Raw genomic sequence first — 16,143 nt, 5'->3', positions numbered from 1 at the left:
AGCCAAATATGTATATGGGTAATAGACTGAAAAAATCTTACATCACACACAGGGATAACAAGGCACAGAAAAAAAGCTGCAGCTACCCCTGCTGCTTGGATGGCATGCGATAGTTGTTCCTCTCCTCCTACACGCTGACACACAGGGGAAACCTCCATAGACGAAAGGCCTGAGATTTGTAAAGCCTAATGATGTGACATGCTGATAACACGATCCTTGTAACAAGATGGTTCCACACAGCATAACTTTGGAGGTGTCAGTTATGTACAATACATGACAGATGTTTCAGACTCTCCCGCATGTCAATTTTTTCTTAAAGGCTGCTGCTCTCAGATAAGACACAAGATGGCGCCCACTGAGAACTGCTGGATGCTCAGGAATTGCTCACTATCCAAATATTACTGAGCAGCCTAACAGCAATTTCTGATGTGCAAAATAATCCACAGCAAATAATCACCTTCACAGTTCAAAAACAATTACTGAGCTCCGACAAGGTTTCTAGAGACAACATGGATTTTCAGTTAATTAGAGTATTGAAGTTAAAGCAATCACTTTTTGTTGTATGGGGAAGGGGAGTTGTATGGGGGTCGGGGCTGGGTAAACCCCATATCATCAAAATGACTGGTTATTTAAAAAAAAAAAAAAAAGTATGGCCAAAACTGTTATAGGTCGAGGGAGTGCAACTACATGTCCTCTTCCATGACCCAAATTCAGCTGACAGCGGGCTAAAACCCACTGTCTGCTGACATCACAGAGCCGCTTGAGGCTCTAGACAGATCCACCCTTATCGGCAGCTGGCTCCAGCTGAACCTGCTCCCTGTACAGTCCAGTGCTCCAGTGAGTGCTGGAGGAGCAGAGCTGAAAGCAGTGACTGACAGTCACTGCTCTCTGATCCAAGAAGACAGAGAATGAGCGATTAGCGGTCATGTGATCAGTTCTTTGTCTTGGAGCTTACGATGGACAGCTACAGCATCCCACCGATTCTGCAGCATCGGGGAGAGTATTATGTCCGTTTACCCCAAACTCTTACTTCAAAGTTTATAGTGGTTCTCAACTACTGGGCAGGGGGTCATTGGCAGTCCAGAAGAAGAGAGGCCCGGCAATCTCTTCACCTTCTGCAGTGCCTCTCAACCTCCCATAGTGGTCGACAGCCTTCTGAAGTGCCTCCAGACCTATATAGTGCTCCTGACTTCCAACAGTGATGCCCGTCTCCCACTTTGCCATCCAGCACTCATTCAGAAACCTCCAGAATCCATTAAAGGGCCACCAAATCTTCTGGAAAATTCCCTAACCCACTTCACAATGCCCTCTTCCCAGGTGACACCCAGACCCATCCAGATCCAACAGTTTAATTTATGTTTTCCTTGCCATACTTTTGTTGTGCTGGCATAAACTTTTACAGATGGGGCATGGAAGGTTTTAGAAGAATTTACAAGGCCTGGTCTCCAAAAGGCTCAACCACTGGCAGAGATGTTAATGCAAGTTAGTGCCCCCCAAGTCAGTTGGAGTACAGATTGCCATGCAGCTAGTTGCCTACAGCAGGTGGAGCACCCTTGTCCGTGGAGAAGATGACACAAGTTCCACTTTATTAGAAGCCTAAAGAGAAGCTTTGGCAATATCTGTATTGCAGAATGCTGTAAGCCCTCTCAAAGAAAAGGTCAGGTCATTGTCCTAAGATTTACATTGAAGAGGTCACATTCCAACGAAACAGACAAGGAGTAGGTGATGTATGATGCTTACAAGCCCTCAACACATGCCGTATCTTTGCTTCGGTCAGCAGTTTATGCCACCTCAAGTCTGAGGCTACCCCATCACAGGAGTTTCTCTGCTTCTCACAAGATCATTGTCTTTTAATGGGTTTCAGGGTCCAATTTGCACCACAAAGTTAAGATACTCTCCAGGCTTCAGCATACGCAGGGCAAGGTGGTCAAACAAAAAAGACACCAATTGGCAGAGCAACAGGAGTTACAATGAGCAGTGGGATGAAAGAAAACACTGAGCAGTTGGGGGCTTGTGGACAAAGATCACATTTTATTACTCTGGGAACAGACAACCTGAAGCATTGTCGCCATTTGCCATTAAATGTTATAACAGTCTCAGGCACATAGCTTTGCCCAGTTTCATGAAGCCCAGGCCCATTCACTCCTGAGGCAGGCAACAAAAGCAGAAACCACTCCAATTATAACATATGCAAAGTAGAACAGTATGAACTGTGCACCTATATGAGTGAAAGGAGAGCTCTGAATGGTTGCCACGAGCCATTCAGAACAAGATTTATTCAACCAGGTAATAATACAATAAAAATAAGGCCTAGGAAGAAAGTCTTAACCTCAATCCCAGTTACATCAGATATGATCTCTGTTTATACTGATGCATAGAAAGAATGCTCTAACAAACTCAGGCTAAATTAAGTTTAAGAGACATCTTGAACTCCTAGGCTCCATGCACACTGGGTTGAAAAAAACTCCAGTTCCTTTGCACAAAAAACACTCTATATGATTTTTTTCTGCCAAAGTTTCGAAGAGTTTAGGAGAGTTTTGTGGGGTTTTTTTGCCAGAAAGCTTTAATTAGGAACGCAAACCAAAAGGTTTTTTTTTCCTGCCTCTAAACATTGAGCTCAAAATATGCCTGCAATTGCCCTAACGTGCATGGACACATAGGACAGCATTGAGTTGCTTCCACAGGCAGAAGCAGTGATTTGTTAAGCCAAAGTGCATGGAGCCTAAGACAATTTAAACAGTAATACAACTTAAAGTGGTTGTAAAGTCAGTAATTACGATTAGTGCTGGCCCCTACATTATAACAAGCCATGTTGCACAGTGTCTGTGTTTTTTTTAAATTATGCAACTAAATACCTTATTTCACATCGTCGATGTGCGGTCACGTCACATCCCACCCCTCTCATTCTGTGATCTAAGGACTACAGCGAGAGGGGCACGGATTCCCTTCTGATGTGAGCCAGGAGGCCACGTGACAGCACAGTGGTGCTGTGAAAAAAGGTACAGTATTTAGCTACATAACTATAAAAAAAAAAAAAAAAAAAAACACAGACACTGTGCAACATAGATTGTTATAACAGAGGGGCTGGCAGTAACTGTAATCACTAACTTTACTGCCACACAAAATAGTGGCAGGAGGGGTGGGTTTGTAGATCGGCTCTCACACATTAGGAACTAACAGGCAGAAAGGGAAGGGGAGAGGGAGAGACTCACAGCAGAGAGCGGGATGACGGAGGCACATAAACTGACCACGGTATCATGGATCAGCAGCCATGATTACCGTGGTGGGGTCAGTTCAAGTAGGGGGGACACAGGAACAGGCAGGATTTCTATGCTGTTTAATGACACTGCATACACACTTTGATGTTTAACATGCTTTAAAAAGGAACAGGACTTTTTTTGGGTTACAAATTATTTAAACCATAAACCTGCCCATACACTAGTAGAATTTTGTTCGAAAGTTGTTTCATTTCATTTTGAGAGTGTTTCATTTTCTAATCGTCTAATCGTTTGTTTTTTGACAATAGTCATGAGACCATTAAAAGGAGCAGAATAAGATTTGTTTCTTGAACACTTTTCTAACATTGAATGTGTTTTTTGTTTGGGAAAATTCACATTCAAAAAGCAGCTCTGGCAATAAATTGAATGGCTTTTGAACACCAACTCTTCATTTAGCACTTGAAAATATAGTCCAAACTCCTATTACTTTCCCATGTTTCCGTGGGCTCAAAAAAAAAAATATGTTACTACTTATAGATATTCTGTACTTGCTTCATTCCAGGTCTTGACCTCCAAGGTTGGAAATCAAAAGACACAACTCTACTCTCTGATCTCTATACTAATCATATTAAATGCTTGTTTGCCAAATTCAACTAAACATCCTCTGGCTACTTTTTCTGAGTATACACCACTAATTTCTCTATCTGAGGATACGCCACTGCCTACACAACTATCAAATTTCTTTATATATTGAAGTAGCAACCCCTATCTATTTTTAACCAATAACACGTGCCTTCTGAGAGGGATCTCTATGTTCTACAACTTGATGAATGGAAATACTGTCTTTTCAAAATCTGCTACGATGTGCAAATGGGAATCAGACATGTCCTTTTCTGATATCTCATGAAGGAGGGTGCTCTCTAGTGGCAGCCCATCCATACGGGGCGCCAACCCCTTAATCTATGTGCGCGGCCCCTAATCTACATGCAGGGCACCGGTCACATGGATTCCAATAAGGTTTTTCACCCCCTTTATTTTTATTTTTTTAGAAGTGTATGATTAGAGCCCGGGGCTCTAACTGGCTTCAAATAAGGGTGGGCTTGGGGTGCCCCACACTGACTGAGGGGGGGTGGGAGAGAGCATTTTTGGAGCCCTCCCAAAAAATATACCACCAGCCGCCACTGGTGCTCTCATCCACCCACAAGGCCTCAAGATGCACATTCATTGGGAACTGCATCAAAAGGTAATGCATCATTGGTACCCATCTTCTTATAAACTCTTTAAAGTTTACCCCACTTGGTCTTCCGAATGTCGGAGGCAATGCAGAGTTATGGGTTCTTTATATCATGCCCTGTGGATGTGTACATCTCTTCACTCAAATTGGAATAAGATCTTCTGCATAGCTTCTGATATTGAAGGAACACAAATATTGCCTGATCCCACTCTTGTATTACTACATTGGGCATCGTCAATTCCCCACCAACTTAGAACAGTTCTTATCCATCTGTTCCTGGCAGCTAAACTAGGGTTATGGAACTCAACCACATCTCCTAGTTTGGTAGGCACTTCCAAAACCTTGAATTGTCAGTGTGAAATTGAAAAAGTTATTGTCTACAAACTTAACTTCAGCCAAGTTCAAAAACATTTGAAATGTTTGGTTTAACAATGCCATTGGTACTATTGATGTATAATGTAGGTTGTTGATAACAGTTCATACAGGTTGTCGTCTGGTTCCAGCCACTGTTAATATGATTCCCTCAATTGGCTGATCCCACTTTAGCCCCATCCAACTTTCCCTTCCCAAGCCCAGTACCTACCCCTTCTTCTACCTTACCCACTCTTCCTGCAGTTCCTATACCTCCTTCCTAGTTATCAAAATTATGAGGATTAGCTTGGTACAACACAAGCTAATCCTCATAATTTTGATAACCATGCTTTTTCTGTACAAAGATTATGCACCTATCTCTAGTGCATATACTCATTTGTATTAGGTTGTTCTCTCATGTGACCTCACCATACTACACTACCGATCATACATTTTAGAACATCCCCATTTTTCCAGTTTTTATTGAAATTTAAAACAGTTCAAGTCCAGTGAATAACGTAAAATGGTACAAAAGGTAAGCTGTAAACTGCCAAGGGTGAAAAAAAAAAAGCTTCAGTTTAACAAAAACTGAAAAATAATGTACATTTCAGATTTATGCAAAAAGGCCCTTTTCTGGGAACAAGCAAGGGATTAACGACTCAGTGTTCTGCAGCAAAGTAAACGAAGCCTTGAACGTTTATGCTAATAATTCAGAGGTGTCCCAACTTTTGCCGATTACTTACAAACACTCTGTCTGTATTAAAGCAGACAGATACTACACCCACTTAAGCAATATTTGGACAGTTGCATACTGCACGAAGTTGTATATTGCTCTCAAAATGGCCAGAAAAAGGCAATTAACGGAAGACAGACAGACCATTATAACCCTTAAAAGTGTAGGTCTTTCCTACACTTGCAAAGAAAGCCAGTGTGTCAGTGAGTACAGTTTCCTAAACCATCGAAAGGCACTTTGAAATTGGAGGAAACCGACAGGAGGAGGTCTGGCAGGCCCAAAGCCACAACAGAAATCGGAAGACAAGTTTTGACAGGAATAAACAGCTTGCATGACAGGCCGCTCATATGACAACAGCTTCAAGCACAGCTTAACACTGATCGAAGTTAACAAATCTCAGTCTCAACTGTGAAGAGAAGACTTGGAGCTGCAGGTTTAACAGGTTGAGTATCTGTAAAAAAAAGTAATTGCTAAGATGGCAAAATAAGAAAGAGGCTTGTCTGGGTCATGAAGCACCGCCAGTGAACTACTGAAGATTGGATGGTGGTCTTATGGACCGATGTTAAAGACTTGCCGTCGGTTCATTGCGCAGGGTTTTTGTACGCCATTGAGTAGGTGAGGGATGGTTCCTCGATGTGCGACAAGCTGTTAAACATGGAGGAGGAAGTTGTCTGGGGCTCTATTGCTGGATCTAGAGCTGGTGACTTGCACAGAGGGAATGGCACCCAGAACTACTACCTCAGCATTTTGCAGCACCACGTCTGGAATACGCACAGTTGATCCTACAGCAAGATCATAACCAAAAGCATACCTCCAGGCAAGCTTCAAATCATGGAATAACTAATTCAGTCTCTAGACTTAAATGCCATCGAGCTGGTTTGGGATATACTGGACAGAAGGGTGAAAGCAAAGCAACCTACAAGAGCAAAACATTTGTGGGAACTTCTGCAACAGTGTTGGGAATAACTTTCCAACAAATATTTAATTACCATTGTAGAAAAAAAACGCCTAAAGTGTGTTAGACATTTTGTTAAAGAAAATTATTTAATTTGTATGTTCAATTTTTTATTTGTTCTATGGTCTATATGTTCTATTCTTTCAGAGTCCATTGAGGCATTAAACTGCGTAAATTTCAATAAAAACTGGAAAAATGGGGGTGCTCTAAATTTTTGGACCGTTAATTTACCTTGTAATTTTCAATTTCGCTAAGAAACATTGAAAGTAATGGCTTTTGAACAATGCTTACCAACTTAATGATGGCAAGAAAAAAAAAATGTGATGGAAGGATTTTTCTAGGTGCATTAAAACGAAAATCTGACAGTGTATGGCCAGATCGAGAAACAAGTTGAACGGTAAGAGAGGACTTCATGCATAATGAACAACCACAAATTACCTGAAAGGTTCTGACTCGTGTACGTCTAACGCTGCTCCCCGTATCCTCCCTTCCTTCAATGCTTGTGCGAGTGCCTTCTCATCCACCAAACCGCCTCGAGCTGTGTTTACCAGGAACGCTCCCTGTCTCATCTGGAATAGGACATTAGAGACATCAGACAAAATCCAAAACCTGCTTTAAGTTTCAGTACTAAATTATAAGCCCTGGATTAGTGCTTAAATACTTTAAATAATATACATGGTTTACCAGAGTGTCTCTCCTCTGCAGCTCTGGGCTTGCTGTTGTGTTTCGTCCCATCAGAACACTGTACAGAAAGGCAGCTGGTGGGCATACTGTAAGTCACCCTCTTGAAACTTGATCTAAACTGGTGTGGGCAAATTAATACAGAATTCAGTCAATCCAATCTAGAAGCTAGTAAGTAACTTTAAAGGAAACCTGTCATAAAAGCAATATGTAGGCTGCCATTACTGAACTCTTCTGAAAATGCTAATTGCCTGGGTATGATGCTGATGCTTTGACTTAACACTTTGAGTCACTGACCTAGGAACCAGTATAGGTACAAGGTGCTATGGAGAAACTGGAGCAGCTGTGCATGGTAACCAATCGGCTTCTATCTCCAGCTTGATTGGTTGCCACAGACAACTGCTCCAGATTTTTTATGCCCCAGTGTTGATACATTTCCACCTGTGAATTTAGTTTACAGTGCCTTGAAAAAGTATTCACACCCCTTTAAAATTTCCTTATTTTGTCATGTTACCACCAAAAACGTAAATGTATTTTATTGGGATTTTATGTGATAGACCAACACAAAGTGGCACATAATTGTGAAGTGGAAGGAAAACGATAAGTGGTTTTCAATTTTTTTTAACAAATATGTGAAAAATGTGGCGTACTTTTGTATTCAGCCCCTGATATCAAATCTAGCGGAACCAATTGCCTTCAGCAGTGTCACCTAATTAGTAGAATCCACCTGTGTGCAATTTAATCTCAGTAATAAAGTTGTGGAGAAGGTTAAAGCAGTGTTAGGTTATAAAAAAAATATCCCAAGCTTTGAACATTTCACGGAGCACTGTTCAATCCATTATTTGAAAATGGAAAGCGTATGGCACAACTGCAAACCTACCAAGACATGGCCGTCCACCTAAACTGACAGGCCAGGCAAGGAGAGCATCAGAGAAGCAGCCAAGCGGCCCATGGTAACTCTGGAGGTCTGTCCACAGGACAACTATTAGTCGTGCACTCCACAAATCTGGCCTTTGTGGAAGAGTGGCAAGAAGAAAGCAATAACAATTCTCGTTTGCAGTTTGTGAGAAGCCATGTGGGGGACACAGCGAACATGCGGAAGAAGTTTCTCTGGTCAGATGAGACCAAAATTGAACATTTTGGCCCAAAAACAAAACGCTATGTGTGGCGGGAAAACGAACACTGCACATCAATCTGAAAATACCAATATCATGTTGTGGGGATGCTTTTCTTCAGGGGGACAGGGAAGCTGATCAGAGTTGATGGGAAAATGGATGGAGCCAAATATAGGGTAATCTTTGAAGAAAACTGGTTGGAGTCTGCAAAAGACTTCAGACTGGGGTGGAGGTTCACCTTTCAGCAGGACAATGACCCTAAACATACAGCTAGAGCTACAATGGAATGGTGTAGATCAAAACATATTCATGTGTTAGAATTGCCCAGTCAAAGTCCAGAACTAAATCGAATTGAGAATCTGTGGCAAGACTTGTGAAAATTGCTGTTCACAGACGCTCTCCATCCAATCTGACAGAGCTTGAGCTATTTTGCAAAGAAGAATGGGCAAAAATATCACTCTCTAGATGGGCAAAGCTGGTAGAGACATCCCCAAAAAGACTTGCAGTTGTAATCGAGCCCGAAAGGTGCTTCTACAAAGCATGCATTTAGGGGGGCTGAATACAAATGCACACCACACTTTTCAGATTTAAAAAAAAATTTGGAAAACCATTTATCATTTTCCTTCCACTTCACAATTATGTGTCACTTTATGCTGGTCTAGCGTGTAAAATCCCAATAAAATACATTTACGTTTTTGATTGTAACGTGACAAAATTTCAAGGGGTGTGAATACTTTTTCAAGGCACTGTATTGCATATCTGTTCTGGGTCAGTGACTCAAATCTACTGCAGCCAGATTTAGCCAGGCAACTAGCTTTTTGAAAAAGGCAGCCAGCATTGACCCCCTCCATAAATCTGTCATGACAGGTGAACTTTAGGTCGCAAAGGGAAAGTCCTTCCACTGCAAATAAAAGGATATGCAAATAGGTGTATTAGACAGTCCCTGCATGAACGCAAAAACTTAAAGAAAGGGTTCTTTCACACGGGCTTTCCGCCCGGCGGACCCAGTTTTGCTCAGCAGGTGATCGATCCGTTGATCCCTGCTGAGCAGGCAGATGACAGGTCCGTCTCCACTTACTGTACCGAGAGGGACCTGTCAGAGCCCCGCTCTCCTCTATAGGGAGATCGGATGAAAATGGTCCGCCTGTCTGTTTTCATTGAATCTGATCAGCCAGAGGGATAGAAAATAGGATTTCCATCCATCTGGATTTCACGGAAAGGGATCAAATCGGATAGCGACGGATGTCGGCGTACATGTCACTGCTGACATCTGCTGCCCCATAGGGATGAATGGAGCGTCCGATCAGGTCCGCATGAAAAACTCACAGGTGAAACCGATCGGAAGGCCCATGTGAAAGTTTTTTTTTGCATCTTAATGTATTCTATGCATTAAGATAAAAAGCCTTTTGTGTGCAGCAGCCCCCCCCCCCCCAATACTTACCTGAGCCCCATCTCTCTCCAGCGATGTCTACGAGTGCCTCGACTGATTGGCTGAGATACAGCAGCGACACCATTGGCTCCCATTACTGTGGAACTCAGTTAGCCAATCAGGATAGAGAGGGGGCAGGACCGAACTGCAGCTCCGTGTCTGAATGGATACATGGTGCTGCAGCTCGGCTGCCTCCATAGCAATCGGCTTGCTGTGGGGGCAATCAACAGCAGTTTAGCAGTCATCCTCTACCATCATAGGTGTGAACTCTCAAATGCTGAGCTCAGAGCTACTGCACCAGGTGAGACAGAGTATGTGAGGGGGTTCGACTCAGAGAAAGCTCCCGTCTGTGATGGTGAATGTAAGCAGTGATGACCAGGCCTCACTTAGCAACGTCCTCTGGGTATTCCAGTCAGACTTCATAAGGTATGTAAATGGCCCACACTTATAGCAAGGGTATTATTCATCTTTAGTCAGAGCTGCAGTGTTTGTTTTAATCTACAAACATCATTTACCTGCATAAGCAGGTTTTTTGTAAAAGGTGATCTATCCTTTTAAGTAGAAAGAACAGAATATACACAGTGCAGAAATTAAGCAAAAGATTCCAGCCCTGCCTGCCAAAGCAGATGTTTGCAAACAAGGAGTAACGTGTACAGTAGGTTGGCTCACACCGAGGGCCAGTGCTACGAGAGTACACACAGCGGGCCGAGGGTACACACAGAGGGCCAGAGCTACGAGGGTACACACAGAGGGCCAGAGCTACGAGGGTACACACAGAGGGCCAGAGCTACGAGGGTACACACAGAGGGCCAGTGCTACAAGGGATACACAGGGGGCCAGTGCTACAAGGGGTACACAGGGGGCCAGTGCTACAAGGGGTACACAGGGGGCCAGTGCTACAAGGGGTACACAGGGGGCTAGTGCTACAAGGGGTACACAGGGGGCTAGTGCTACAAGGGGTACACAGGGGGCTAGTGCTACAAGGGGTACACAGGGGGCTAGTGCTACAAGGGGTACACAGGGGGCTAGTGCTACAAGGGGTACACAGGGGGCTAGTGCTACAAGGGGTACACAGGGGGCTACTGCTATGAAAGATACACAGAGGGCTACTACAAGGGATACACAGAGGGCTAATCCAAAATACACAGGTTTAATCTTCAGGTTAGTATAAGCCCTTGTACACACGGTCGGACATTCCGACAACCAAATCCGTCGATGTTTGTCCGATGGATTTTGTCCGAAACGGTTGCATACACACAGTCGGACAAAGTTGTTAGAAAATCCGATCGTACTTAACGTGATGACGTTATTTCGTTAGGACGGGACTACATTCAGGCTAGTAGCCAATAGCTTTGGTTTAGGAATTTGATCTGAGCATGCGTGGCACTTTGGCATTTGGATCATGTTGTCGGAAAATTTTATAGACAAGTTGTAAAACTTGGTCCGTCGGATACTCCGACGGAAACAGTCCCACACACAGTCGGATTATCCGACAACGCGGTCCGATCGGACACCTTCCGTCGGAATGTCCGACCGTGTGTACAAGGGCTAAGAGTTATAGGAAAGTTTTGTTTTAGGTTAACAGAGGGCTGGAATCATGGTAAGTGTTAGAGGAAAGAGAACAATAAGGGTTAATGTTACAATGAAGGTTGGTGTTAGTGGTAGGGTTTCACGAATGGTTAATTTAGGTGCTACAGGAAGGGTTAAACATTGGGGTCTATTTATAGAGAAGACAATATGACTTTAAAAAACATTGAGAATTAATTATTCATCAATCACTTCCACTGAATGTCACATTCTATGCCTTATAAATGGACCCCTTAGTGTTGGATAACACAGAGGGCTAGTGTTTGGGCGAGGCATTCTCTTAGCCAAGAGCTTCAGTGCTGTATAAATGGATACAGTTGTTAGATTATAAAGGATAACAATTTCTTGCAAACTTGCATAACCAGTTATATCCACCACTTAAATTAAAAAAAACAAAAACAAAGGAAAAAATAAAAAAAAAACCTCAGCTCCCAGCATAGGCACCTATTTTTATTTTAGAATGTATATTAGTGCGCATTCTCAGGATTCACCCATCATTCATATATTGCACATAGAGTGACCTTTCCTAGAATACAGTGCAATAGAACATATACAGCAAACACACTGCTATTCTTTGGCTAAGTTTAGGCTTGCCTCCAACCGCTACACTTCTAAAAAGCGACACCCCCCCCCCCCCCCCGCCGCCAACAAGAAGCACGCAGAGCTTGAAGCTCAAAAAAAGGTGCATGAGCCTCTGTGGCGTTATTTTTTGCGCATTGGACAGCCCATTTAAATGAATGGTCTGCCCTATGTGCGAAGCAAGACACTGCATTAAAAATAAACAAATGTGCATGTGAATGGGGGTGCCCAGACTCATAACTTGTTCCTCTTTAAATGTCAAAAAAAACGTTTTCCTGGAGGAACTAAAAGACTCCTACCTTTACAGCAAAGGAGGCTGCCATCTTAGTCTCTTTAATCTGCAGTTGCCATGGTGCTGTTATGACACCAGTCGTTTAATGGCTTGACAGTTCAGTTGAGATTACAAGCAACTGTGACAGTAATTAACGGCATGCCGTGAATAATAACTGTTCTGGGATTCTTGGTTCTACTTTCACATTGTTGGATGGGCCTGAAATGACTGGTACGGTCAGGATTTATTTTTTAAACCTGTAAATTTATGCCGCTATTCTATACGAGAATATAGATAAAATACCGCAGTGAATAGGGAAGTGGTGCGCGGATTCGGAATGGCACCAATCACAGATATTAATACACACATGCAGTGAGCCCTAAATAGCAGGATATATGAAAGCTGTCATCGCAGATCGCCATGCCAGCCCCAGTTGTCGTGGTAACTGAGAGCTCCTTGACAATGACAGAACAGAGGTGACTGCTTATATTACACCTTGCAGTCTTCACAGTCCAAATCCAGAGTTATGTGCATGCCAGCAGTATCACACAGATATTCACACATTATTTACTTATAGTGCTAAGCGTATGAATCATTTCATGCCATAGACTGGCAGATCCTTCACCAGCAGCATGAGACTCGCCTGGCCTAATCATCACTGCAGCAGCGCTGTATACTCTTTATGACCAGACTTTGGCAATGCCAGCTCTACTAATGGAGGCATATACACTCACCGGCCACTTTATTAGGTACACCTGTTTAATTGTTTGTTAACACAAGTTGCTAATCAGCCAATCACATGGCTGTAACTTGATGCATTTAGGCATCTAGACATGGTTAATATTTGCTGAAGTCCAAACCGAGCATCAGAATGGGGAAGAAAGGGGGTTTAAGTGACTCTGAACGTGGCATGGTTGTTGGTGCCAGATGGGCTGGTCTGAGTATTTCAAAAACTGCTGATCTACTGGGATTTTCACACACAACCATCTCTCAGGCTACAAAGAACGGTCCGAAAAAGAGAAAATCCAGTGAAAGGCAGTTGTGTGGATGAAAATGTCTTGTTGATGTCAGAGGAGAATGGGAAGACTGGTTCAAGAGGATAGAAAGGCAACAGTAACTCAAATAACCACTTGTTACACCAAGGGTATACAGAATACCATCTCTGAACACACAACACATCAAACCTTGAAGCAGATGGGCTACAACAGCAAAAGACCACAGCGGATGGCACTGCTGTCAGCTAAGAACAGGAAGCTGAGGCTACAATTCGCACAGGCTCACCAAAATTAGACAATAAAAGATTGGAAAAACATTGTCGGTCTGAAAAGTCTCGATTTCAGCTGCAAAATTCAGATGGTTGGGTCAGAATTTAGTGTAAACAACATGAAAGCATGGATCCATCCTGCCTTGTATCCATGGTTCAAGTTGGTGGTGTAATTGTGTGTGGGATATTTTCCTGGCACAGTTTGGGCCCATTAACACCAATTGAGCATTGTTTATACACCACGGCCTACCTGAGTATTGTTGCTGACAATGTCCATCCCTTTATGACTACAGTGTACCCATCCTCTGATGGCTCCTTCCAGCAGGATAATGCACCATGTCACAAAGCTCAAATCATCTCACCACTGTTATTTTGAATGCGACAATGAGATCACTGTACTCCAATGGCCTCCCCACTCACCAGATCTTAATCCAATAGAACACCTTTGAGGATGTGGTGGAACGGGAGATTTGCATCATGGATGTGCAGCCAACAAATCTGCAGCAACTGCTATCATGCTACCATGTCAAAACGGACCAAAATCTGAGAAAAGTTTCCAGTACCTTGTTGCAACTATGCCATGAAGAATTAAGGCAGTTTTGAAGACAAAAGGTGGTCCAACCCAATACTAGCTAGGTGTACTTAATAAAGTGGTCGGTGAGAGTGTATAAAAGCCATAGGGACCTAGTGCATACAAAAGATCCAACAGTTACATTCATCAATTTGGGAATTCATTTTCATCAGATTTGGTACAACTGCACCTTGTTGGAAACCCTTGTCGGAAATTAGCATGAGGTAGGTTGTGTTGTATAATTTAATTAGGGCGCGTTCAAACCTGAGGCAGCCCTTACACCAGAGACATTGAAGGAAAAAAAAAAACAAAAAAAACGAAAAGAGGACGCACCAACCTTGCACATTACACAAATGGTGTTGATTGAAATAAAAAAAACTAAGAAAACTACTCGCAAGTAGATCGTAAAAACATTTCAAAGTCCACAATGGACACAAAGTGACCAGGTCACCGAGACTGTGTCCAGCACTCCAGAGAACCTTACAGATGACTGACGCGTTTCAAGGGGATCCCTCTTTCTCAGAGCCTCTCTGAGGAAGAGGGGATTCCACCCTCAAAACGCGTTAGCCACCTGGAAGGTTGTCCAGCGTGCTGGATGTTGGAAGACCAACAGCATGTAATGTAAAGTTGCTTTTATAAACTGACTGTACTGTGTGCATTACACCTTTCTATCCAGCAGGTTGCGCTGCAGTGTTATGGTTTGTATTCTTTGGCAATGTAATGAGAAGTGGTGCTTGTACTTCCTCGACATATGTTCTTGTATATAGTCCTGTTTTCTGTCTGTCTATATGTAAAACCATGATAAAGACATCCTCCAAGTAAAGGTGTTCTGCTGTATACAAGAAGCTTCCAGCGCACAATTCAATAACCTGCTAATAGGTTATGGGCCTAGGCACCCTCCAGCAGCGTCCAGGCACTGGAAAGGATACTGCAAGTCTGAGTACTCTGCAAGCAGCTGAAAGATGGCAAGTGGTTCAGATATGAAGGTTACAATTGTAAAGCTGAACAATGCCAATTACCGGCTGTGGAAGATTGATTTAGAAATTATTCTAGGCAAGGATGACTTGTGGCAAGTACTGAATACAGACAGACCCACAGATGGAAAGACGAGGGACTGGGATAGGAAGAATAGGCAGACAAAAGTGACTATAAGCTTGCTACTGGAAGATGACCAGCTTATTCACATAACAGAGAAACCAGCCAAAAGGTATGTGGAGTTCATTACAAAAACTGTATGAGAGTTCAAACCTTAATGGTGAGCTGTTTTTACTAAGAAATCTTTACAAGATGAGACTAGAAGGCCAGGAATTGTGTGACCACGTGAAAGCTATGCTAGAGATCATAGTGCAGCTGCATGCCATCGGATTGGACATCAAAGAACCATATTGTTCATATAAAAATAAAAATAAAAAATGCAGCAGCTACAAATACTGCAGCTGCTTGACTTTTAATAAATCGGACAGTTACCTATCCCAGGGTCCAGTGATGCAGGGAACGAAGCCCCGCTAGTCTCCCCCTCCTCTCTGCGGCGCCGGCATAGTCACTGTGGGGAAGCTGCGAGGTGCGTCGTGACTGGCTGGGCAATCATCTGGGACCTGTGACATGTCCCAGATTGCCAAGAAGAAAAGGGAGGGGGGAGAGTTGATCTCCCTTCCGGTCCCGTAGTGCGTTGGGAGGAAGTGGGAGCTGAACCCCTCTAAAAAGGAGGGTATCCGGCCCCACCCAAAAAAAAAGCTGACATACCAAATGGCACATGTGAGGGGGACACCTCCCTTAAAGCAGAAATTCAATTTTTGGGTGGAACTCAGCTTTAAATCATAATATTTTAAGAGCAACTGACATCTGTCCCACAGCGGCTCCTACTCTGATTCACTGTTGACTCACCAACAGTCTAATTCACTTTAATGGGACGGCTGGTGATACGGCAGTGACACAAGGTGAAGGATGTGGCGGCAGCAGGTAAGTGGATGCCCGCTAACAGGCACTGCAGCGTAAGCCGCATCTAATCCGCATAGGTGTGAACGGGGCATAAATGTAAGGACTTATTCTTACTGGCAGTTAAAATCTTTAATATTTGCAAACAAAATGAAGGTTTCCTATTTAGAATAATAAGTTGTTGAGTTAGTAAAACAGCGATATCAGATCCAATTCAATC

General features: G+C 43.1%; 1 protein-coding gene across 5 annotated transcripts in view; it reads right to left on the bottom strand.

Moving 5' to 3' along the window:
- CTBP1 (C-terminal binding protein 1) overlaps positions 1-16,143 on the bottom strand; it is an 873,727-nt gene that overhangs the window by 51,128 nt on the left and 806,456 nt on the right. For all 5 annotated transcript variants that reach the window (XM_077477948.1, XM_077477945.1, XM_077477949.1 and 2 more), the window contains one exon: positions 6,930-7,060. In XM_077477948.1, coding sequence (XP_077334074.1) covers positions 6,930-7,060 — 131 coding nt within the window. The remainder of the gene's footprint in view (positions 1-6,929; positions 7,061-16,143) is intronic.

The sequence above is a fragment of the Lithobates pipiens genome, unplaced genomic scaffold (genome assembly GCF_037356315.1).
Source record: "Lithobates pipiens isolate NorthernLeopardFrog02 unplaced genomic scaffold, aLitPip1_a1.2 Scaffold_13, whole genome shotgun sequence".
Taxonomy (NCBI): domain Eukaryota; kingdom Metazoa; phylum Chordata; class Amphibia; order Anura; family Ranidae; genus Lithobates; species Lithobates pipiens.
This window is presented reverse-complemented; position numbering and strand designations above follow the sequence as displayed.